The following is a 27250-nucleotide window of genomic DNA, read 5'->3' on the forward strand; positions in this document are numbered from 1 at the left end:
TAAGCATGAACTGAAAATGAAACCTTTTAATTTAGACTGAATCTGAACTTTCTGGGCATAACAGAGATTATCTCAAGTGAGATTAATATTTTATTCTTCCTGTGTACTGTGTTAAGGAACTCCTACTCTGTATATTGTTCTTAGTTCCTCAGGAAGCATTCTGAAAAGCCAAGAGAGTTCGCAGAAGCGGAGGAAGAGTGATGGGAGTTCTAAAAGCCTTTCTTTTAAGGGGAAGTGTAATAAGCCCGGTTTAACCTGTAACCGAGGCAAGGCTGAGTCACTTCATGAGGGACTGAAGACCTTAGGGAGAGGTTTTGGAGAGTCATTCAAAATTATAAGGGAAAAAAAAAATGTTCTGTGGCTGGAAGATGAAACTAAACAAGCTTAAATGCAGTGTAAGTAATGAGTTCTTACATCTTTGGGGGTTAACCATCCTCTTTAAATAAAGAATATTTTTTTTAATGACTACTACAGTGCTCTTAGAAGTTAAGGATTGAAAATTGAAGTTGCTTGGTGATTTTACTTCACATAATTATCAAAGTCAGATCATACTCGGGGAACATCAGCTGTGCATATCGTTTCTTCTTTTGAAACTGAGCAGCAAGCTTCATAGCTTTTTGGTTTTACTTTTGTTGTGAGAATTGAAGAAAACCAAATGAGATTCTGAAAAGAAATACCATTGTAGCTAAGTGCTGTAAAACCATTAGTAGATTTCTTATCCTTGTGTTATAGAAACCACATCGTTTTTCTCTGGCTTAGATGAGGAGTACGCTACTATTTTATTTTTTTATTTCTACAGTTAGTTTTTAGCATTTAAGCAGAAATTGGAATTTCTACCATGGAAAATGTGACTATCTCCTTTTTGAAAATATTTAGACACATTGCTCTAGTGCATTAATTAGGTTCAGCCATCTATCAGCCACTACTGTACTGAGAAAGCCCTTCATAATTTCCTGTGATATAAAACTTCTTGAGAGGACAAGTATTCACAAGTCTTTAAAGAGGGCAGCTATCCTGCAAGAAGTCGATAGCTTAGTGTCTTGTATTCATTATATGCCTATGGCATTCTTGTTCTACAAGTTTGTCTGCCTTCAGCTGGGTTGACTTTGAAGTCTCTCCTAACAATAACCGAAGTTGTGAAGGAATTTCTTCTAAAAAGAAGAAAAGTCCAATAATTAACAGACTAATCCTGGACTCTGTGTTCAGTTTCTTATTTTTGCACCATGGACTTCTGTAGGATTCTTTGCAGGTTTTGTTGCTTTATTCTCCTTAGATACATCCATACTGTGCTTCCATCATCATGTCCCAGTATCCACATATGTCATGTGCCTTTTAGCTCTGTGTATGTCCACCATTTTTGTATCTCTTGGTACTGACCAAGGAAAAACCTAGATACTCACTTGCAGTGGAGCTCTGGTGCACTGCAAGCAGTAGACAGTCAGATTGCCTGCCTATCAGGGACCTTGGAGCCAGTGAAGCTCAATGAGTTAGAATGCAGCAGCTGTATCTGTTCCTCAATCTCTTATGGTTGTTCCATTGATCTGTGATTGTAACCTACTCCAGGGGTATTAAAATGTCCTGGCATCTTACAATGTACTACATTGATTAGCAAGTCACAGCTACTATGGTTTCACAGAGTAGCAGAGTGGCTGAGGTTGCAAGGGAATTTTGGAGATCATTTGGTCAAACAACTGGAGCTGATTGCCCAGGACTGTGTACAGATGACTTCTGAAGATCTCCGAGGAGAGAGACTCTGTGACCTTATTGGGCAAACCGTGCCAGTGTTTGTTGTCTTCAAAATAAAATTGCTTCCTGATATTCAGATGAAATTTTCTCTGTCTGTTAGTGGGTGTTGTCTCTATTTCATACCATTACCTTAGTAACATCACAGTAGAGTGTTAGTCTTGTTAGCATCTTGTTTCGTAAAGAGAAAACACATATCGACTGTGGGTTTTTTGTTGTTTGGTTTGGTTTTGTGTGTTATTTTCTAGAATCAGTACAATAAAGAAAGGTCACTAACAACTGTCCTAATACCGTGCTGCCAAAATATCTTAAATGTACCAGTCCTGTTTCTAGTGAAGTCAGATCATGTGCAGTAATCAAACGTATTTTCATTACTGCTGTAGTTAAAAGCTAATTGCTGCATTTTCAGTGGTATTGCCTATTTATCAAAAATTTGAGTGAGCTGGATATGTCATGCACTTGCTTTCAACACTATGATTTCAGTGGGTTTTTTTTGAATACTATTTGAATCTATTCTGTTTTGCTAGTATTTCAGTGAGTAATCTTTCTGCCTTGGTTTAGAAATATGTAGATGGTTGTAATTTCAGACTAATGACCTGTCCTGTTTCTTGAGCATCACAAATATTTGGGGACGGGCAGGTGGAAAATAATGGCCTGGCATCCAATATTTATAATGGATTTGAAATTATTTTTGTTTTCTTTTCTAGACCATACAAAGGATATTCTTGTGATATATGAACAAGAAGCAGAAGAGTGGGCTCTGTATTTAAAATCTCTTTTTGGACACATAGTGAATGAAGAAGGAATCTTACTCTACAATCTAGAGACTTTGTCTTTCAACCATGTGGAGTTATTTTCTTTACATTGTTATAAATGTAAACTCCTGATACTATCATATGGACTCCTTAAAGGCCTGAACCAAAAGAGATGCTGTTTCCTGGCGCATGTTCTTCAACCTCCAGATAACGTGGTAATTCTGCTTTGTGGGGTGGAGAATTCAGAGATGCTTTATGAGGTACTAACCTTAAGTGGAAGGAGCAGAGAGATCTTCGCTGATCAGGAACCTGAGGACTACCTCTCCATTGTTACTGGAATTATTCAAACAGGTAATTTAAAAATGTAAACTTAATATGATTTTTTAAGCTGTGTTAATATCATTTGGAAGAGATAAAAGTGATCATTTGAATTTTCTGTAGAAATCATCTATCTTCAGCTTGGCCCCAGTAGTTTTGGCTTTATGTATTTGTCCTTGCTGACTTATTGACTTCTTATTGACATGTAAAGTACTGTCATAATCTTAATCCAGTTTCAGTTTCACAAGGAGGCAGCTTTGGAAAGTCCAAAAGCTGCCACTGGCACTTGTGAACCTACTGTCATGATTTATGTCTCTAATGGCAAGATTTGGCGTTATATTTGTTTCTTTGTTTTCTGAGTCTACAAAATTCAGAAATGGTGCAAAGCTATGTGCTTGTTTCATCTTTTTCAAAAAGCTTTAACGTGATGATGGTGTGTGTTTATATATGTATAGATCTTTAGATAAACTTGTCAACAAAATTGCTAAGACCTCATTTCATGGATGGTGTAACATTCACACAGGCTCTAAGTGTGGAAGCACCTTTTTCCTTTTACCAACTGAAATAAAAAGTCTGTACTGGAAGGACAGGAATTGTTGAGTGTGTATGTATTTGCACGTTCATGGAAGCAGCAGAGAAGAACTAATGTAAAAATTAGCACTTCTGGAATATAAGAAAAGCTCCTTTCTAGATAGTTAGAGAGGATGAAATGAAATGTATCGAACTTTTCCTCAGTATATCTTCTGAGCAGTCTCAGGGTTCACATTTTGGAGCTAGATGTGGTTGTCTGCTATGGTTTCCAGAGGTAATAGTTGCCATTTTTGACCATGCCTAATATTTAGCTTGAGAGGACTTCCTTGGCATCTTTTCAGTGAAATGAATACAATGGGTCTGTATCATTTATATGTGTGTATGCATAGGAAAGAACTGTGCTCGAGGACAACAAGTTGACTCATGCAAACTGGCAAAGTTTGCAAGATTATAAGCTCTCTCTGAAAACATAAACAGTTTTCCTGAAAAGGAGAATTCTGTGCATGCACAGAATTATTTATGACATTTGTCCTTGGGATTTTACTTGTATTTTATTGTCACGCAATTCATGGGTGCACAAATGGTCTTTTTCTGGCAGTGGCCATCATCAGAAGCTTCAGATAGCAGTACAAAGGTGAATTAATGAATAGTTGTCAGATACCTTTATCACAGTGTGTACATCTGTGCCAGGGATGCACAGACTGACTGGGACTGAATGAGTTCTAGCTGCAGGACTTAGAGCAGAGTTGCTGCCTGGTGCTTCAGGGTGCAAGCCCTCCTTCATGCACGTAACTGAGAAATGCTCTGGCCTTGTTATTTCTGGACTGGCATGCTTTGGCCATCAGATCGTCTAGCTCAGATCAGTGCTTGCTAGGAGAGCTATGTAGTGCTCTCTGCATTGTGAAAGGTTTCTGAATGTGAGATGTGCTGTCGTTTGGGTGTCATAAGTTCTGAGGAGTAAAGATTTGCATTCTTTATCATTTTTTTCACCTTTGCTTAGAGATAATAGTAACTGTTTGCAGTATCCATGTTTTCAATATTCTTTTGTACAGCTGTCTCAAGCTCTTAGCCTTCTACATCTGTAGCAGAGATTTTGACAGGTGTATATATTTGGGAAAAAAGACTTTTTCCTTTGGGTTGAAAATGGTTTGCTAGGGGTCATTAAGTATACTTGGATTGGTTCTCCTTTGAAACAGTTGTGTGTTTTCTTTTGGATTTGAATTTTCTGTAGGCGACTGTTATCATTAAAGATAATTCTCTGAAAGTAGAACATTGAGAAATATTTTGATTCTAAGGTGGCCCAGTGTGATCTAGTATTTTAAATTAATTTCAATATCTTTTTGTAATGCTGAAGAAAATAGAATCGGGAGACATTTTGTTTATATTTGACCTTTCCTTTCCTTTATTTTTTCTACCATATCTCTTTTGTCTGCTGAAATGTGTACACTTCTTTATATTACATGGACATACCTTTCAATGCATTGATCATATATCCTCACGTTTTTAGCCTAAACTGTCATATATATATATTTTTGTGATCCTGAAATACTTGTACTTCAAATTCAGCCTGTTTGTGTGTTTAAGCAAATGAATTGTAAATAGGTATTTGCACCTAATAAGTGTCCTAAATTCCTCCAGCAGTTATTTGCACCTTGGTATTGATGATGCAGGAAGGGAGGACAAGTCACATCTAATACAGATATCTTTCTGTGTCACTATTTCTAAAGTATGCTGGCATTGTTATGAGATTTTTGTGGTGAGACATCTCACTACAGCTCATTAGTCTGCTTGCTGTTTTATTATTGTTTGCCAATTGTTCAAAGAAAACTCTTGTCACTTTCAGTCTTTTCCCTAAGAAGTTGTAGACTCTTGTGTGGGAGATTAACCTATCTTACTTCCTATAAGTAAGTAGTTGAGAATTGCTCAATAAACCCTCCATGTAGCCATTCATGTCTGCTATTATATGAAAAGGTGGAAAGGAAGTATGTTAATTAGCATAATCCAAATAGAAAAGTAGGTTCAGATTCTTTGATAGCCTAGGGAAGATTCTCAGAAGGAATGCTTTTACCTGAAACAGCAGTATGCCATTAATTTCTGCCTGCTAACAAATCAATATTCATACCTGTACACAGTTCTAATTACCAAGAAGAGTATTTTGAAGAAAGCTGCTTTTGCACCTACCTAGTAAAGTATAACTGGGGTGCTGAGATGCTAACATTTTGTATTTGTCTGTTGTATACGTAGAACAATCAGGCTGGGAGCTTAAAATAGGGCTTACCAAACACTAAACTTCAGCACGCCTCAAATATGGGGCTAATTTCCATTATGCAGATCACAGAAAAGAGAAATAAGCTTTTATGATATCTATCTCCTGTTTCGTTGTGGTGGAATTGTACCTGAACTTTGAGTATAATGTTTAAATACTGGAGAAGTACTTCACATTTTGAATTCAGTGCATTACAACTTCTGTAAAATCTTGTTCATGTTAGTATGCAGAAGTCAGTAATGATGACAATGCAAATTTTCTTAGGCTGCCTTAGGGCTTGTGATGTTGAATCCCTCATTTAGGTAGAAATTTTATCATGTTCTTCAAAGGCAAAGTATTTCACCTGGATTTTGGTACTGACTTGGAGTCTACAAAGAAATGAAACTGAGCACTAGCAAGAAGCAGAGTCCAGAGGAAACAAAATCACTGATTTTTTTTATTTTGTTTGCTTGCTTGTGAATAGTATGATTTTGTGCATGCAGAAGCTAAAGCCAGGCTTGTAAAGATTTCTTACATGAACACATAGGATTAAGTAATTGGACCTAAGTAGGTGATTCTGGCTTAGCTTACTGCCAGGGGAGTCTTCAGTAGAAGAGACCATAGAGGTGTGCCTCTTTCTTCCTTTCCCAACTTACCGTCTTGAGATGTGCTTCTCCATTTACATGCAGAAGTATTGCTCTACCAGTGCAGTGATAAGGCTATCAACAAAACTTGTGCTAAGTGTTACTGCCTTGTTTCATGTGGCACCAGACCCTGACTATTTCAAACCAGAAGAGAAACTTTAATAGCATCCTGCAGTTGTCAACCACAAATAGGGTCTTAAGAGTGCTTGCTGCTGCTACTTAAACTTTTTAATTTCTTTGTTCCTTCTTTTATTATTCCTACCAAATCCAAAGATTTTATTTATTGTATAATCAAATCTTGAAGCTCATGTTTTGATTTGTCAGCAAGTCATGGTGACTGGAACACTTGGATACTGAGAGATGTATCACGTATGTAATGTTTTTCTTCTAATTTAATGCTAATTGGACGAAAATTGCTTACACTTGGTAAGGTGAATGCACAGGTATCTTAAAGTGAATTTCTTTTAATAACATTTAAGACAATTTTATACAGTTTATTTTACTAATAGAAGTCAAATTCATATGACATAAGTATTGCTGCTGCAACGTACACTCATTTAAATCATTATACAGTAATTTTACTATTATTTATTTTTATTGTATACTTTCTTTCTGTACTTTAGAAAGGAATTAATGGTTTTATCATTGTTAGTTTGTTCTTTCAAGGTTTCAAGTGACATGAAAATTCGTATATCTTATTGCAAAACAGTCGTCAGTCTGTACTTAGTTACAGTTGTGGATCTGTTTCTAAACAGCTTACAGATAATTTAGGTTTAAGATTTCCAGCACATATTTTGTTACATGTATCTATAGTTGTACATGTTCTGAGAAGCATATTGACTCCTCTCTGGTTTTATGCTATGGTTATCTTTCACAATTATGGAGAAGTTATTACTAGATGGCACTTAGGAAAGTTCTCTGGAAACGAATTCCTTGTATGTTGTGTATGTTTTAATATGCAAATATTGTTGTAACATTAGTGTTTGTCATTTCACCTTGATGTATTTCCCTTATGTCAGCATCAATATCTTGTAAATGAGAGAGAGAAAATTTTCTTGAATTGACAAAGGGAAAAAAAAAAAACAACCCCCTATCCCTGAAAAAGAAGCATGGCACCAGTTTAAGTTCATAGTGGGAAAAAAAAATGATATAGCAAAAGATGACTTTTAGATACAGAATGAGATTTTGTGCTTGGTAGGGCTTCTCTGTACTGATTTAAATGACTATAAGGACAGAACTGGGTACAGAAAATGTTATTGCAGTTAAAAGATTAAATGTGCAAAAGTCAAAAATTTGCAGGTAGAAAGTAGACACTTAGATTTTAATTTGGTTCCTTGTTCTTGTGCACTGATTTCTTTTAATTACTTAAGTGCATTTTTTTTCCCCTTCAAGAACCTATCCTTATTAGTACACAGGATAAATAGTACTCAGTTAATTAATAGTTATTTGAGGCTTTGTCTTGTGTTTGTGGTTGCATTACTTATGTCACTGAATGGCATTTCTGTGTGATTCAAATCTTGTTGAGAAAACAGAATTATTTGCTAATGTTATGTTCTGTAGAACTCATTTCTATATTATGAGTGCTATAGAAATGGTTGATTAGTTCACTATTTAATGTACTTGTATTTAGCAAGCTTAAGGTAAAGTATTTCTTTTACTTCTGGCACTTACTACTTTGAGGCTGACTTTTCATAACACTGAATGCTATACAATACTTTTAATGTCCATATTCAAACTCCCCTTAATTGCAGATGTATTTGTGGCTGCTCAGATGACTGCAGATTGGCTGTAAAGCTTTATCTAAGATATCATGTGGAATTTCATCTAAAAAAAAAAGGAGGTGTAAATAAGTATGTAGGCATTACTTTATTTCTGAGGTCCTACGTTGCTTGTCCATTTGTTCATTAGAGCAAAATGAACATTCTATGAAACAATGGATCTGACAATAGTGATCATGACTATCCTATTACCAACTCTTTACAGGTGATGAGTTTGAATTCCCCTTGCATTTTCTGAAGAGTTGTGGCTTTATCTGATTAAAGGGTACTTGTTCCCTTACATCTTGTCAGACATGAAGGGCAGTAAACTAACCTTACCATAGTGTACAGCTGTGTAGAGGAACAAGCCTTGTTCTCAGACATCCACCTGCACATCTGTATTCCCATGAAGTGTGTGGAAAGAAGATGCATTTAATCAGGGCATTTCCATTTTCCTTGAATTTCAGAGTAAAGAAAAAAGGAACTCCGTGAAGAGCTTTTGTTTTCTGTTCCCAAAATGTCGAATCTTGCTTGCTGTGAAAAAGGAGCTAACTAATCTGAAATTTCAGATAGAGCAGTTCTACTCACATCACACTTTGTAGCATCAGTCACTGTCAACCAGTGACCAGGAGAAGCACTGCATCCACACTTCATCTCCTATTAGCATTTGCCACTGTAGTTTGCTTACGTTTGTCAAGGCCCGTAAGGAGTCTCACTGGGGAAAAAAGGGCAAAATCTCCACTTATTCTGAGTAAAGAGCTGTGTTATGTGTTTTCTGCCCCAAGTTCTTAAACAGCTTTATTTCTAGGTTGACACCTTTGTGGAGTGTTTTGACTCAACATTGCAAGTTACTGCTTGAAACAGTCCTTGTGAAAACAAGTGAAAGTTACCTTGGAAATCCTGGTATGGCAGTTCTGTACTGCTGGACTCAGATTACTGCCTGGGAGTCTGTCTCCCGGGCATGGTGTCAGGACAGTGCAAGCTTACTGGCTCTTCCTTAGTAGCATGAATTCAATATACATGATGGTGACCTATGGCATTTAGGATTTCAGCTTCTTCAAGTAACTGTATGTATTTTTAGATACTCCAGTCGTTCCCACTTACCCTGGTTTTGATCACAATGCAAACCAGTCTTTGGACTAGTCTTGGATACTTTTGAATCACAGAAACACCAAGGTTGGAAAAGACCTACAAGATCATCCAGACCAGCCATCCACCAATCACCAGTAGTTCTCACTAAACCATGTCCCTCAATACAAAATCAAAATCAATACAAAAACGTTCCTTGAAAACCTCCAGGGTCGGTGACTCCACCACCTCCCTGGGCAGCCCATTCCAGTGCCTGACCACTCTTTCAGAGAAGTAGTATTTCCTAATGTCCAGCCTAAATCTCCCCTGGCGCAGTTTGAAGCTATTTCCTCTAGTCCTATCACCAATTACATGAGAGAAGAGGCCGACCCCCCAGCTCACTACAACCTCCCTTCAGGTAGGTTGAAGTAAAATTAAACTGCAAAGTGCACTTGAGGGGCCTACTGGTTGCATTTCATCTGCTGACAGGTGTACGCCCTACAGGTCCAGACTAGAATTAGCTGGAATTAAGTCTCTTTGAAATGTGTGCAGTATGAAAGTATTTCCAAGCATTTCTCTACACTAATCCATCTCCTTTTGGTCTCACCTCAGTTCCAGCAGTGGCTGTCTTGACATTGCAGCTGTACTGGTGTGATCTCTAGCAGAAAGCTGTTGTGAAGCTGCACTGCTTACCTCTGTAGACCCACTGTCAAAATTTCTAAGGATGCCTTTTTCAATCCTGTTCTGAACGGGCTGTGGCTCAGTGCACTGAAAAGGTTTGTTGATGTAAAGAAGGCATTTTGTATTACTGGATCATCATCTAGTTGCTTAATAAACTGGCATCACTGTTCCTTTAATTAATAATTGGGATGTCCAGAAAAATGACAGTGTAGAAGGAGAGAAAGAAAACAGTACACCGAGAAAAGAAAAAAATGTGGAGATGTTTCTCTAAGCTACTCCTACTATAAACCATGATACATGTTTCATATGAATCTTCTGCTTTTAAATGGAATTTTGAAAGGAAGCATTGAGTCCAAGTTTTCCATCAACTTGGTGATCAATGTTGCAATAAAATAAATTGAACAAAAAAGCAAAAAAAATTCACTTGAAATTTTCTTCTAGAATTGTCTGGACTGCAGTTCTCAGTCAGCTTTTGACAGCCGTCTTGATAATACTGAATGTATGGAAGCACCTAAGGAGCGATCTGAAAAGTTGTCATCTCCCATGGCAGATTTGCTATAGTTCTCACCATTTGGGTGATTCTTCTATCACACCATGAAATCAATATTATTCTTCCCTTCCTGCTGCAGCCGCCTTCTTGCTCATTGCTAAGAAATTCTATGGGATCCCAAGCAGATAGCAATCTCAACTGTAGCAGCTACAGGTTAATGATGTTTAGGTATTCCTCAGAGGACCAAGGAGATTCTCAGCTGATTTGATGTGTGAAAGGACTGACTAGAAAAGAGATTTACAATAATAGCACCCTTTATGTGTGGTGAAGACTGACTCCTGAATGACAGCAAGGGAATACGAACTCAAGATTTCTTCCCAAGTGGTTCCACAAGGAGCAGTTATGTTGATATTACTGCAAAACTTCAGAGGGAAAAACACCCCAAAAAGAGACATTAAGGTAGTTTCCAAAGTTCAGCATGTCAGTCTTTTCAAAGCCAAGAAACACATGATGGCAACTGCAAATGAAACAGTGTTTACACCATGTAAAAAGTATGTGAACTTCCAGACAGAGGCAGGATTTGGCTTCTGATGAACAGTGAAAAACATATGACTACTTCTCTCTAATAAGAAAGTATGTAGTGCTAAGTTGTATATATGGAGCAAAACAAAAGTGGCAGTATCAATGGAGAAATTACAAATCAAGGCAGTTTTGTTTGTTTCTTTTGTTTGTTTCTTTTGTTTGTTTCTTTTGTTTGTTTCTTTTGTTTGTTTCTTTTGTTTGTTTCTTTTGTTTGTTTCTTTTGTTTGTTTCTTTTGTTTGTTTCTTTTGTTTGTTTCTTTTGTTTGTTTCTTTTGTTTGTTTCTTTTGTTTGTTTCTTTTTGTTTTTTAATCCTACAACAGTGTTTTACCTAAGATCTTCAGTGGAGATTGGCTTATGGAAAGCTGAAGTTTGCATGTAGTGTACACGTATGCAGAAGTAGAGACGAGCTGAAAAAAGATGGAATTTAGAGTTGATCTGGAATTAAAGTTGAGCAGATCAGAAGTATGATGCTTAAACAGGAAATTTAAAGCAGCAAGGGTGGAAAGAGCATTGAGTGTTTGATAAGACAAAAAAAAAAAAAAAAAAAGAATATATCCAATAAAGCACAGATAGATGAGGAATGAGAAAGCACTAACAATCTGTAAGGACTGACTGTCTGAAGTAAAGTGTGCAAAGTCTTGAGGGAAAAGTTCAGAGAATACACTGGAAAATGGGAAAACAATATGATCACTGAGATCCTTTGGGGGAAATATGAGCTACAAGCAGATGTGAAAAGAATTGATTTGCTAGTATCTGTGAATGCTGGAACAAGATCCAGTTGTGGAATGCTAAACACCATGATATGAATTCGTGAGGGCTCATTCTTTATAGGCTGCAGCTGAACAAGTTAGTTCTTTAGCCACTCACAGATATTACATATGTATTTCTGGTTTTGTATTAAAAAGAAAGTTAACATTTTTATTACTAGACAGCTGTATTTTGAGCAATTCCCTTGTGGTTCCTTAAGAAATTTTCTGCTCTCCAAATAATCATTATTTGCAATTTGTACTGAAGTTGGAGAAGTGAAACAATCTTACTAGGATCTGGGTATAGTCTTGTAACTATACAGCTTAAAAATATGAATGCCTTATTGTTGAATTAACATTCATAATTTTACCAGAGTAAGACTAGAGTGCAGAGTAAGACTAGACTCGAATTTAAATGCCTGTTAGTTGATATTCACCTTCAGAAAAAGGTTGTTACACTTCTGTTAAACAGCTTTTTCTTTATTTTCTTTCATTTGCCTTTAAGGCTTGTGTCCTGGTACTTATTAACTGAATGATTAGAGGTGGACAAACTGAGCACAGAAATATGTTATTAATATGCAGTAGTTATCTACTCATCACGTTTAGCAGCAGACATTTTTTGGCCCTTCTTTCATCCTTTCTCAGAGGTTCTCAGAGCTAACATGAGTGCTTACTGTTATCTGTATCCTTAACCATTATAAATTGGAGGAAGGCCAGCACTTCATGACAAAATAAATGGCATCCCTTTAAGAGATAAAGAGTTATCAGCTCTTTTATACTTTTGATCTGCTGTTCTTTCTTACGATGAGATCAGAAATCCTATTTTAGTAAAATGGCTGTATTCTGACATTGAGGTGTAGGATTAAAGGATGGTGTCTTAAAGGGTAAAGACCTCAGACTTGCTTCCATATTCATAACCCTAACAAAAGAAAAATAAGCAAGAGTTAGAAACAAAATGTGGTTTTCAGATGTCTGTAGTACTGTTCTTTATCACTTTTGTAAGGAGAAAGTGTGCTGTTTACTCTACCTTATGTGTCAGTAGATTTGATCTATTTTATACCAAATGTGTGAGTAAATTGAAAAGTAACTTATGCCATAGTGAGCTGGTCTTGCTGACTAATCACACTTTTTTTTCTTTAATACCAAATGTGTCTGGTGAGAGTCTTTCTGTTGACAGCAACTATGGTAGCATGGCATGAGGAGAGACATGGTCTCTTAGATATGCAAGTCCTATGTAATTTTCAAGTAAAAAAATAGCATCATCAAAGTTATGCTATTTCATAAATGAGCTGTTGCAAAGTAGTTTCTGTTACCAGATTGATTTAAGAAATGCTGTAGCATGGAGCACATTGTCTTGTGTCAGTGAGTGTTTGGATACTATTAGTTATACTACATATCTTGTACTTTGAATAGGTTGAAGGCTGAGGATATCAGCTACTCTGTGTCTTTTCCCCCTCCACCTTTTCCTATGTGGTTGTTACAGGACTATTAGTTTCATTACATTTCAGCCAAATTCTTTCTTGAATTTTGATGATTGTAAAGGAGTATTCTTCATCAGGAGAACAACTTCAAACATGGTCAGAAGGGCGAAGTTTGGCTGTTCACTTGTAGTTCCCTGAGGCTGGTGTTTGCAAAATCTTAAAGCCTGAAATTTGAGGTTTTGGCCTGCCTGCTAGTTGTGTTTCCCTGAAGTATGTCTTAATTTGAAAAAAACCCCATTAGCTGTGTTCTTTTATACCTGTGTAATTCAAAATGTAGCTGTATGCCACTTCCAAGTCCAAGGATAATGTGCTCTTTGGACCAGGCCAAGTGTATGAGGCTTGGGGTTTAGAAATAATAGGGCCACTAAGCAGCTGAAGGTAGCCTCTTAAGAATAATAGCAAAGTTGCAGGGCCATCTTAAGAGGCAAACAAGTTATGGAAGTCTGCTCCCAACACTGGAGGCCTCTATCAATCCTTGTATCTTTGGTGTTAACTTGGGTCAGCAGCTCATCTCTGCCATTTTTGTTGTAGCTTCGTGTCTTGGATTTTGGACAGCATTTGGTGCTGTATAATCCATCAATGAAAAAGAAATGAGATGTGTGTACTGAACCACAGAGAAAAGGAACAAAAGTCCCATGTTCTTACAGTAGTAGAACTCCAATAAATCTGAAGTGGATAGATGGGTACTTTAATAAAACATTAGTCTTTAATATGTGAGAACTGTTGGTGCACGCAGAGAGGCAGACTTCAGACTTTAGTTTGGCTTCTCCAGGAGAAGACACAGGATGAAAGTATGTGGAATGTAGAAACTGGAAATAACGGGCTTGGGCTCCATCAGCAGTTCTGTTCAGCACCTAAATGACCTCGGGCAAGTAGTTATTATTTCCAAACTAATTGGTATGCCTAATAGCTTAGAAACTTGTGGACAGTCCTACTGTGTGCCAGCAGAGCAGCAGAGTGGTCATATTCTTAGTGTGTTGCTGCAGCAAATGAGTACCATAGATCTGATTGTGGTAAAAAGAAACACACAAAAAAAGAGTGGCTTAGTCCTAAAAAGCCCTTAATCTAACTATATCCAAACCAAAAACATTGGTTACTGAGTTTGTCAGACTTTTTTTGCTAAGCCACAGACCAATTAGGAGCTAGTCACAGACCTGTGTTGCACCTGAATGTACATCTAAAATCATATGAAAGTTATGTATACAAACACATGCAATTTCATACAAATTATTTCTTAGGTAAAGATGATTGGGAAATCCATAGTAAATTGTTTTTTTGCTATTTTAATAGATCTTTTGTTTATTTTTTTACAGCAGGTTTTTTTTTGTTTGTTTGTACTTTGCTTGCAATTTGGGTACACCAAAGATGGTTTCTGTGTTGTTTAGATGCTTTTATTAAAGGCTCCATTAGGCTACAGCTATTTTGGGATGATAAATTATGTACAAAACCATACCTGATTAATACAAAAAAGATGGGTATGTATCTTTGCAATCAAATCAATCTTTGCCTTCGTGAACATAATGAAGAAGAAAACAATCTAGGGATTACTCTGCTGTGGAATAGAAATAGACGTGAATGTATATTGCAGCACCATAAATTGCTAACATGACACAAACACCAAGTCTGAATGCACAGACAAGGAAACACTATTCTTCATAGCTTTTAAAGGAACAGTTGGTTCGGGTTTATTTGCAAGAAAAAATTTTCACTATGAATAAAGTAGCAACCATTTAGGAGTCACAGGCAGAATAGGCCAACTCACAGAAAGCTGCTGTTTTTGACAGAACAACTCGGACGTGGAAGCAGAAACTGGGACTGAGAATGATTTTGAGAAAAACAAAGATAACTGTCAAAGTCTTTGTAAAATACAGATGATTCAGCAAAGAGAGAAATGTTATTTAACATTCATTCAATAATGAATACGTTTACCTTACAGAAGAGAAAACAAACAAAGGAAATTAAGTCATGTGTTTATATGTTTGGGTAGGTTTAATCATTTTCTGAGATTTTAGAAAGGCCTCTCTCACAATCAGTAAAAGAAATCTTTTCAGCAGAGGAGAAAAGGGAATTTGCTTTGAAATTGCATCTTAGAAAGGATTTATAGTAAAGATGAATAAATCTCAAGTTCACACAGCGTATAACAGGCTTATTGAATGATGCCCAGCATGATGAATATTTTCTGCTGCCATGTTTCTCATGGCCTTTCTCAGATTGTCTGTAGAGCATTTAGAAGTAGCTTTGATTCCTTCTCTGCTGAGGTCTAGCAGTGTTTAGAAACAGTTCAAGAAGATTAATTATTGTCTATAATAAACTTAGGGTGAATTGCGGGGAAATATGCTGTGCCTAAGTAATTTTTCCTGATTTCGCTGTGTGTAGAGGATTACTTATTTGGGGTGTTCTTTTGTTGTTTGGGTGTTGTCGTTTGTTTGTTTTTTCCTAAGTCTTACCTTTTGGTTCTCAATTTTGCTGAGTGCTCGTGCGTGAATTCAAGCTTTGAAACTGAAAGGAAACCAATTTTAAATGAGTCTCTCTTCAATTAACCCTTACAGAGCACCGTGGGACCATCTCTGCCCATAACTAACTTCGTGCTGGGGAGTGATCCCAATGGATGACTTGTTCACTTTACTTGCTGAATCTGGCTCCCTTCCGATATCTTCAGTTTAATCTTTTGACACTGTAGCACCCTGTCTTTTCTTTCGTCTGGCCACATGTCCTTAATCACCTTCTCATTCTTTGTCATCTGCCTGACCTGATTTGCCCTTATTTCTCTTCTTCTTGTTTGTTGTGTGATGTAGGGATACGCCCAAGGCAGTTTCATTTTTTCAGCTGGCACTGCTTTAGCAAGAATTAAGAAAGAACTGAAATTCATAAAGCTAGCAGGTGTTCTGCTTTTGTAAAACTAACAAAATTTTAGCTGTAAAAATAATTCCATAATTCCAAACCTTAGAAAATATGTCTTCTATGTTTGTTTTCTGCTATTTTTAATATCCCAAATCTATCACATGCACAGTTGATTCAAAACAAATAGCAAGTAATCAGAGACAGAGACAACGTAAAATGCTTGTATAGGGAAATAGGGAAAGCTAAAGACTGTATCTGTAAAGTTAGAATTCTTTTTTAGGGAGGAGGTAAGGAGGGTGATGTGGATGTTGTTTAGAATTGCACAAGAGAATAATAGAAGGGCTTCATGAAAATTTCAGTGCATGTGAAGGAATGCAATGTCAAAGTAGTTGAATGAATTTAGTTTGAAATGTGGAGTTGAAAGCAGTAATGCTTTCCAAAAGATTTTGTGTAAAATATACCAAACCGATGTATTGAAATTAAGAAAATGAGGTAGAATTGAAAACACCAATATTGTCTCCAGTTAAGTAACTAGTAGTAAATTTAGTAGTATAGTATTATTTTATTATATTTATCACATTTACTTAAATATGAACTTCAAATTAAGAGCAATCCTTTCAGTGAGGTGGTCAATGGTAGGTGTTTGTCAAAAGCAATCCTGCAAAAACAGCCTGAAAAGGATGGAGCACTGTCTTGTGTATTAGATGATAATTCCCCCTAGCATTGTCCTGAATAGAAGAGATCATAGATTTTCCTTTATTTGTAGCTTCTAGCTCACAGTGCTGTCTAAGCATCACTAGTTATTGTTAATAATTTCTTATACTTCGATCTTACATGAAAGGGTCCAATTTTAGTCATGCATTATTTCAATCATTGTTGCTACATTTTAAGAACCTCGCAGATAGGTCACTAACATAAAACAGTTAAAAGAGCACATTTACCAAGCTTCACCTATCCTTTAATATAGCTTTTCTCTTAGATATCTTGGGATTGTAATGATTTTCCTTTTATGTTTTTTTTTTTTAAGATGATCTTCACCTACAGTTGTAAATTCTTGTTAAATTATTTTTTTTTAAAGCCTTTGCAAATTGATGAATCTCCCCAGCCATCACTTTCTGGTTAAATTCAAAGAGTATTCCCAGTGAAGATGTCCAAAATTCAAGTGCTCAAAAGGCCTACATATTGAACACCACCTTCTGCCCACAATAAACAAAAAAGATGTCAATATGTATGCTCCATCTGTATTAGTAGACTCTGTGATTTTAAACTCCTACAAATAACATTGTTTTATTTAATGTTATTAACCCTTATTAATGCTTTGTTTGATTCCTAGTTTATTGGTTGGTCAGTATCTACAAGCAGCATTTTACTTGGTTGTTCCATGTTTCTCAGCATTTTGGGATAGATGCAACCACTGGATGAAATCTGAGTTTGGAAATCATAGTTCTAGAATTTGGTCGCTATATAGTAGTGATGATATAATCCCTGCTATTCTTAGGCTGCTGCACACCATTTTCATTGATATACATATATAATGTAGGCCTGACATTTTCTGAAAGAGGTCTTGCTTGATTTATTTTTTTTTGCTAATAAATTGCTAACCAATTTCACAGTCATCAGGAGAATCCCTCATTCTATTAAATATCAAAGTTTGTGATATAAAAAACCCACATTTCTTCATAATTTGTGTGAACTCTAGAGTAATGCAGTCCCAATTCTGACTGGACTGGAGTCATGATACTGTAGTTAAATGTCATTATACATAAAAAAATATAAAGAACAATTACGGTGGGAGGAAAATGTTATCCTAATTTGAATTGAATTGTTAGCACTAGTGTTGATATCACTAGATGAATTATTAAGGACATTATAAGGTAGAATTAACTGCTGTCATTGTTGATCAGTGGAGTGTAGGCTGTAGAAATGCAGTTATCATGAACTTAAAATAGATCAGAAGGTGTCCACGCAATCCTTGAAGAATGATAAATGACAGAAGGCTGGCAGCTTTGAATCCACTGCCTACCAGGTTTATTATTTGGTTCTTTCATTTTATCTGTCTGATAATGGAACCTTTCTTATTTTGCAAGATTCCTTTGCATGAAGTGGCAGAAAAGTTTTCAGAAGCATGCATCTCATATGAGTTGACTTCTGAAGTAATTTCTATATGCTTTTTTATAACATTTGAGTGAACACAGAATATTTCTGAAGAATGTGCTATGGGTGTGCAGGATCCTAGATACACAAAGCAAAAAGCTGTCTTCCCTTCTGAGAGAGCAGATCTTTCTTTTCTGGAAAGGCAGTGCTGAATAAAGTCTGATCTTGATAATCAGATAAATTAACATACTCCAAAGTATTTGGGGCCAAATTAAATTGCATCAAACAGTGTAGATTCAGGATCAAAATAGTCTTTGCTCAATTTAGTTTATTTCACTTTCAAAATAAGCAAAGAATTAGAAGTGCTTTAGTTCTGCAAAGTATGTCTACGCGTAGGCTCAGGGTACTGTATTCAGTACTTTTCTGTACAGAGTGTACAAGTCTGTACTTCTACACTGAATTCATAACTTGCATACAGAATTAGTTTACCTTAAAAGCATCATGATATAAGCAGACTGGGGTAATTTTCATATCTAGTGATGAACACTGAACCACTTACCATAGATGTTCACAGAACCTTTAGCTTTCTCACCAAAACATGGACAGATGATTTGTTTTTCTTCCACAACATCTTTTACAGCCAAAACGTATCTCTAAAAAAATTCTACAGAAGACACTGCTCACCAAAGTTTCTGCGCTACATTCTGCAGCATATCTTTGTTTAGCTGTTGCATTTCTTATAGAAGAAATTTATTAAAATTTATGTCTTTAGAAGCAAAGCAACACAGGTAAAGAGAGGGAGCAGTCTGTATCAGAGAAACTGACGTTTGTGGGGAAATAAATACAAGTGAGAAGTGAGGAAGCTAACTGTAAGTTGCCAGTACTCATGCTGAATGCTAAGAGGTTTGTGCTGCTTGAGAGTGCCATGTGGTTTGTGTACACCAGCAACGTGGGCTTTTTTGGAAAGAAGTCAAAATGGCCAAATTGCTACTGTTCTGTATTCTGCCCATTGCTAATTTATATTAATATTCTACATCCATGTAAGAGGAAAAGATGTGCCCAAAAAAATGTGTCCTTGAATGTAATTGGCTGTGAGTGTTATGTGATTTAGAATAGTACAAGCTACTGTTGATATCTCTCAGGATGTTCTCTAACCAGCCAGTCAGTATTTTTTAACTCTGAACTGCTTGGGATGTTATCATGAATCTAACTAGGTGACTGCAGTATGCTGGATAATCCTGCATGATTAAGAACTGCTGCAAGTCCTTTGAGATGGGTGGCGAGAGTGTTTTGTACAGAGTAACAGAGTTTCTGGAAAGGAGTAGTAATGATGCAGCTGAGCAGTAGGAAGTGTGAAGAATAGCTTTTCTAAAATACAGGCTTAGAGCTCTGCAGATGCAGTTGTCAATTCTTTTATATTTCCTCCTTACAACTCCATGATTTGGTGAAGGGTTCACTATGGCTCTTAGGCCTTTCCTGGTATAAGAAATATATGTAAGAATTTGGTCATAAACTGCCTGTATGGTTGGAGTAGCATGCCCAAACCCAGTCTATCCTGCACAGAAATAAGTATGCCTTTTTGTCCATAAAGGAGGGGGGGGGGGGCAAAGTCTATAGAGTCTTTGTGTCAAGGAAATGTCTGTCTGCTGTCATAGATGGTCACATGTATTGCTGTTGTCATATAACCCTTCCTGGAGACAGATGGGTTGAAATTTAAAGAGTGTAGCATGGCCCTCTTGAAATACAGGCAAAGCAGACATGATAGAGATCTCAGTTTATCTCAGTGTATGCTACCAGCAAGAGAGTTTATTCTACTGGAACAGCAAAACTGGTTGATCTCTGCAACCTCGTTGGTGACAGTAAGCAGACTAAACGCCATGTCTGCTTTGTCTTTGTAATGTGCAGCATATAAATAGAAGCTATTCACATAAATAAAGATTGCAGGATAAGAATACAGAAACAAATCCTTTCTCTAAGGGTGAACCTTCCCTTATTTAACTTAGAGGAAATTTGGCCAGACTTTCACGTGGTGCCATTAATGTGGCTCCAAGTGCTATGTGAGTTCTCTGATACAATGTACACCGCATCGTTGACATGTTTCATTCATATGGAATGGTTAACAGTATCCTCATTTCACCTTGTTTATTTCAGATTGCCAGGCTACCTCTGATGTTAACTTATCAGATGCCAGAGGAGTATCAGAAAAAGCAGATCTTGGTTTTGAAACAGAAGTACTTACTGAGACATTAGAAACTAACCAGAAATCAGTATTGGTGCTTCCAACGAGAATATCATGCGAGGTAAGGTATTTGAATGAAAGACTTGAATAAGTCTTTGGGATGAAGGTCAGTGTTCTGCTTCTCATTCGTACTGCGTCAGTTTTGAAAACAAGATAAGTGTCCAAAATGAGAGTGCTTTGAGACTGCAGTCAGATTTTGGGGGGGTTTGTCTCACATCCATACTGGAACCACCAGATTTACAAACTAAAATAGTTTTTAGCCTCTGAGAGGTTTTATTTCTATGGGACTTGTTTGGTAGTTTGAGTAGAGATGTCACTGCCATGAGGGCCTTGTAGTTCAAGAGGGAGCATGTGATTGGTAACTTTTGGAGGGATATGGAGTGCCTCTTTGGAGGAATACATAGTGAGCACATACATAGGTACTGATACCACGTGAGGTATGCAATGAGTGGTTCTGTGAGCAAACGCCTTACCTAATTCTAAATTGAAATCAGAAGTATTTTTATATACATATCTAGTGGACAGAAATGTTTCTATGTGTTCTTTTCTTTTTTTATCAAGGTTGCTGTGGGAGTGTATGTGAGAGTGTAAACAAAGAATGTACTTTATCCAGCACTGCATTCTTTTATATAAGTGAATGGCCATGGTCAGATGGAGATTGCAGTGTACCTGAAATGTCACATATTTTGATTATTGTCTGTCAGAAGGCAGTTCTATATGTCAGCTCTCTGGGACAGATTACAGCTGAATATCAATAATGTACTATTTATACCATATCCTATTTGTATGTTAACAGTACATTAGTGTAAGTCACTACAGTTTAAAACAGTGTTGCTGCTTGTTAGGACTAAGTAATTTGCAGCGTTAAAACTGATTTTATGCATCTAGGCATCAAACATGATTTACACACATTATTTCATTGTTAAAATCAGTAAAGTTATAGGAGAATAGCATTCCCCCTGCTTCAGGAGGCAGTAGAAAACTACTGGCTCAGGTTATTTGTTGCTTCTATCTTACTTCCCTGACAGCTCGCCTGAAGAATTTAAGTGAGTTGTAAGTATTTTAGGTTCTCACTCAGCTGAATGTCATTTTTGTAGGCTGTACAGAAGGATTGTCATAGAAAAAATAAAGATACTTGCATATGCATTTAATATACAGTTTAAGAATGTTGTTAGGTTAGCTGAATTTGAAACACAAGATTAATGTTGTCATTTATTGTATATAAAATATTAAAGGATAACACCAAGATAGCAGAATATTTTGGTATTATGATATTTTTGCATGAAGGTACTGGTAAAAAGAACTTCTCTTCCAACTTAAGTTTCAGTTTGCATTTTACACTTTCAGTATAATTTTGTGAAGAACTAATGGGAACACATTTTAATTTTATAGAATCCTGGTGAAATATTCATTTTGTTGAAAGATGAAATAGATGATGAAACTTTAGAAATTGAATTCATAGCAGATAATCAACGAATTAGGACACAGCCAGCCTCTTGGAATAAGAAGGTCAAGTACATGAAAGCATTAGGTAAGAAAAAAAAAAAAATTACTTCTAAGTACTCAGAAAATTTTTTACTCCCTTTGCTTTTTATAAGTAGTTTCACTTCCCACTGCTTTGTAGGTGTTTCCTGTACATGGGTTTTGCATACAGAACATTTATTAATAATGCAGAGAGGCAAAGCCTTGTGATTTATGGGAAACTAGGTTCTATTAGATTGTTTTTGTGTAGTTAAATGACAGGTGGCAGTCTCAAAATGTCATTCATTAGTCACAGATTAAAATTCTCCAAAAGCACTGCCATAAAATGGAAAGCTAATATTCTTTTCTTATTACTCTATTATTGAAATGTTTCGTCTTATATCTAATGCAGTAACTTCGATTATACTCACTCTATAATTCTTACTGGCATAGGAGTTATTTGTTCTTTGTTCTTTTTTTCATATTCATGTCGTTTCTCTGTATCAGTTGGATCTGCTGATTTCTAACAATTCTTTTCTACTGTTCCATCTGTAATTTTAATTGCCATTCTGCCCTGTTTTGCCTGGGAAATGATAAACAAAGGGGAAAAAAAGAACAACTTTTATCTCAGGAGATAGACAGAGCCAATGTAAGACTCACACCTACACGCTCATCCATTTGATGAGAGTTACGAATTAAAACATTTATGACCTGAGTAATCATAGTGTAGCTTGCCAGTCTATTGCATGCTGTGAATTCCTGAGGAAATGTGCGTAATATTTTATATTATAACCATTGCAATATAGTGTTAGACAGGAAGAAAAAAATTATAAAGGCTTCACACTTCTTGGCACTGCTTTTAGGTAACTCTGTGGCCTGATTTTTAACCTAGACACTGTGCATGTGTCCTGAGAATTCTTTAGTACTGTGACAGTGAAGAGTCTGTTTTCAGAGACCTGAATGGGAAGTACATCACCACAGTAAATTTTCATTAGTAACTGGATTTCACAGAAACAAAGCTCAAATCCTCGTTCATAGGTCTTACAGAATTGTTCTGTAAGAACATTATGGATCATGGTAAGGCTTCAATGATGGCTGAAGTAAAAAAATATGGACAGTGAATGAAATACTATGGAAAGCATGGCAGAGAGCTGCAGCCCACATTTTATTTTACTTCTTATGTGTTTTTAACACTTTTCTATGTAGTCTTTGCTGGAAAATCTGGAAATATTTTGGAATAACTTCTTATACTGAGGGTCTAGCTAATCTAATGTTATAAGAAAAATGTTTAAAAACATAAAGCTTGGGCAGCTTTCCATTTAAGTGATTTAAGTTAATATTTTATTCATTCAGTTTCTTTGGCTTTATTGCTCTTCTCCATTTGCAGGGTTGTCTTTTTTAGTGGTCAGAGTTAGAATTCTAAGAGAACTCTGCTAGTGCTGGTATGGTACAGCAGGATGCCTTGCACAATGAATTCTAATGAATTATATAATGTACTAATAAAGAGGCCTCATGCTGCATACACAGAGCAAGTCATACTTAAGTAACAGACTGTACAATTGCCTCTTTCCATTACTTTCTTTTGCTTCTTTCCTTTGCTTTTACCAGGTATATAACTGGAATGGAAGTAATCAGTAGCAGTGCAACTTTTTGCAGTTTAGTACCAGTTCAATTTTGAGAACCTTGCCTGCAATTAGAAAAACGTTTTGAAAGATGAATTGAATTTGCAATTATTGAGCTTTTCATTAATTTGTAGACATAAGGAAGGTGATTATAGATCATCAGTCCAAGAAAGGGAAGATGGAAATTGGAAGTGTACTATTTTCATCTACTTTCTAGCATGAAGCAATACAATAAGTCTATGTCATACAGATCTGCAGATATGTATTTTCTTTTGTCAGCTTTTTAATGTTAGATTGAAAAACAACAAAAACAAAACTGCTCACACTAAATCATCTGTGAAATGCAAATCCTATACATTTTCTATGATATTTCCTTCTGCTCTTTTATTCATTCTCTCAGATTTCTGGTCTGAGATTGTAAAATATTTTCAGCTACTGTTCTGATTTCTGTTTTATAAGATTTTCCTGCTGGCCCTGTATATATAAACGTCTACTGTGAGGGTGTCATTAAGACCACTGCACAGATTGAATATTATACTGCAGCAGAAGAGATTGAGCGCATCTTTCAAAAAGTAGCTGACCCAATAGCTTTTATTTGTCAGGTAAGTTGACTTTTGCATTAAGTTAATGAAAAAAATAGAATGTAAGTGCCACTATGAGCTAAGAAAACATATACCATGATGTAAAGACTTTTAATTGCATAATAATTAATAATGGTTCAGTAATAGCCTCAGGGTTAGATGGGCCTATCTTTGAGATGCCTAGCTCTAAACAAAACAGGCAAGTGAAAATAAACTCTCCTGTTTTGTTTTTCTTTAGAATGATACAAACATCTTTGGTACTGTATGTGCCCAATGAACAACACCCTACATTACATAGGATGAAAAGAATAATCTGTAGTAGCAATGTCTCTCTCCCTTCAGTGTTTTTTTGAGAATGTTCTTAAACCAGTAGAAACAAGTAATCTTAAGACATATTGCATTTGGACAATTATTATTCATCCACTAGTAAATGGGATTTTTCTGGCATAGCTTGCACAGATAGCATCAGGCTGCTATTCATGTACAGTCCATGTACAGCTGCTGAATTATCACTCATGTAGTTTGCTGGTTGTTGTGCAGATTCTTCACATTTTTAGAAGAATTCAGGTCTTGAGTTGGATTTTAGATCAGCACGGCAGACTGCAGTGCTCTGCAGCATCCTTTGCCAATAGCACATAAAAAATAATAAGAAAACACTTATTTAAAAAGGACAGAACCAGAAGTATCATTTGTTGCATAGTGTGTAGCCAGAGCAGACTTGTTGTGATGTCTGTATTTAATTGCAAAGCCAGAACAAAAATAATAGTCCCTGTTTCCAATGCAGACAGTCTGATTTTCCTGTGACAAATCTACCTTATCTACTGTCTAAAGCATTATACATATTAAAAAAAAAAAAAAAGAAAAAAAATGGATTAATAAAAAATGATATATTGCATAATTTGTATTCTTTTCAGGATGAGTGTTGATTTGTTTCTAAATACAATTCTCTTTTGCTCTAAGCAAACGGGCCATTGCACAGGAGAATAGTGTAACTCTAAGTACAAGCACATTCTTAAAATCTTTATAATATCAATCTTTGAAGGGACATTGAAGTAAGCTTCTAACAGGTTTATTTAAAATTTTACATATAAGAAGTGTATCCTAATGATTAAAAAATATAACTAGCATGGAAACTTAGCAGGTGTGCTGTAGGTATCTATTTCTAATGGAGATTTATTTGTGTTGTTCAGGAGTCTGGCTCTTCATTTAGCTGCAAGCCTAATATTTAGTAAGACACATGCAATTCAAATTCTATACAAAGCAAACATAATTATGTGCAGAGCTATAGTACCAGAAAATACTACTGTAGTGTTATCACTATCAGGTATGTTTAAAAATTTGCATGCCTTTACTCATCTGGATAATAAGAAAGGATTTAAATGAGGAGGCACTGTATACCTCAGTCTTAATTTCATTGTATTGGCAACTGGAAAACCAGATAAAATTTTCATACACAAGCAGGTTTTACAACCCACAGAGTATGATGGCTGCTTTGCAGGAAAGTACTCGAATGGTAATTTCTTCTGTAAGTTTGCTGGAAGATTTGCCATTGTATTTAATGGTACCCACTGGGCCATGCAGTGAGGTATATTAACTGGCTGGGTAGCTGAACTATTTCCACAGACTTTTAAAATACTTTAAGCCTTCATGTGAGCCTGATTGAATGGCAATAAGATACATTGTAAAAATGCAATTTACAGAACATGATTTAACTTAATCTTAAAAAAATGTGTTCACACAAGGAAAAACAAAACCTAGGTACTAATTAGAATTCCCATCAAGTAGCAGGAGTAGTAGTAACTTCTGTTTAACTAGAATAATTAAAACCTTTGAGACTATCAGCTTATTTGCAAAAGTATCCTGGGGAAGCAGTGGTTTATCTATGCAAAGTAACAATCAAACACAATAGAAAACAAAATTAAAATAAAATAGAAAAGCTTACAGCAATTGTTGATCAAAGCAGTATCGTTCTGTGGTTCAAATAAAAGTTCAAGATTTTCACAAATGCTTGTAATCCTTATTAAAATTCTGCAATGCAAGGAAATTGCTACTGTAATACATACCAAAGATACAATGGTTTGGTAAAATGCTTTCATTGTATTGCTGACTTCTGCAGCAATTTTGAGGTGATATCAACATTCAGACTATTGTTCTCTTTTCCACTTTGGCCCCCGGTAAAACCCAAGTATGTAAACCAAACAAATAAGCTTACAGTTATCCATTCCTTTCACTGACGGTCAGGTCAGTTCATATACATCAGTGGGAGACCAGGAAGGTACAGTAATGTTGTTCCTCTTAATTGTTCTTTATTTTTAGGTAGGAATTAAAGATTAGTAGTAGTTATAGTTAAGTGAAAATGTGTTCTATGATTTTGCAAGTCATTTTTTGGGTGACATTCTTTGCTTCATCTGATAGATTGTTATTTTCTATGTTCTTTATTTGTAAGAACCTATAAAAGTATTTAACATTGGCAAGACATTTTAGGCAGCCAAACAAATGTTGGCAATGTATGAAAATAGTAAAAATGAATCGTTTCTTTCAAAAAGTTTTGGAAGAAAGCAAACCGAAAATTTATATTAATGTATGAAGAGTTGGGATTGTTATAACTGAATCATAATTCTGAACACGCTTGTATCAGAACACATGGGGCTAGATATAGGCAGAAGGCCTCTCACTTTTTTGTTCTCTCACATTAACATTAGTTCTGCATTGAAGCAACTCTCCCAAGGAGTTTATGTTCTTATAGTAACCTGCTGAACAGACTGTTCTTAAAGTTTTTATAATTCATAAATATTTTTTTTAACTTCTTATCAACCTTTCATTTGAACATTCTGCTGGATTTGCATGTTGTATTGATTTTTCTCTCAGACTTTCTACCAAATGCAAGTATTGATTCAATTATTTAGTGTTGGGAGTTTCTTGGTACATTCGTTAGGTTTTCAATAAAGGGAAACTTGGGTCATATCCTTATTGCTGAAGGGGATAGGTTCCTTTTATTTGAGTGACTTAGAATATCCAGAGAGATTCAGGAGATCTTTGAGAAACACTGGCTGAATAATACAATTCTGAGGGTCTATGATTTAAAACAAAACAAACAAACAAAAACCTCAAATACCTCTTGATTTTTTTTTCTGCTAGTCATCAAATAAGATTCCAGTTACAGTGTTTACTGATAAAAAGAAAAATGAAAATAAATTGCCCCCTTTTCTATGAAAACTTATGAGAATTAGCTGTATGACTCATGTGGAGATATTACATATGTACCTTTACCTGATCACCTTAAGATACTTCCTTCCAAACTGTTTTTAATATTGCTATCTTCTAAGCCACGTCAGTAGATGTCATTTTAAAATGTTTATTTCCTTTCCTC

The 27250-nt window shown here is 35.9% G+C and overlaps 1 protein-coding gene across 3 annotated transcripts in view; it reads left to right on the forward strand.

The window, feature by feature from the left end:
* The window catches only part of BANK1 (B cell scaffold protein with ankyrin repeats 1), a 129491-nt gene that overhangs the window by 14596 nt on the left and 87645 nt on the right, over positions 1-27250 (forward strand). For all 3 annotated transcript variants that reach the window (XM_031608836.2, XM_031608837.2, XM_090139326.1), the window contains exons 2-5: positions 2451-2849; positions 20129-20277; positions 21609-21747; positions 23759-23901. In XM_031608836.2, coding sequence (XP_031464696.2) covers positions 2451-2849; positions 20129-20277; positions 21609-21747; positions 23759-23901 — 830 coding nt within the window. The remainder of the gene's footprint in view (positions 1-2450; positions 2850-20128; positions 20278-21608; positions 21748-23758; positions 23902-27250) is intronic.

This window comes from Phasianus colchicus, chromosome 4, assembly GCF_987193195.1.
Source record: "Phasianus colchicus chromosome 4, bPhaCol1.hap1.1, whole genome shotgun sequence".
In the NCBI taxonomy this organism is placed as follows: domain Eukaryota; kingdom Metazoa; phylum Chordata; class Aves; order Galliformes; family Phasianidae; genus Phasianus; species Phasianus colchicus.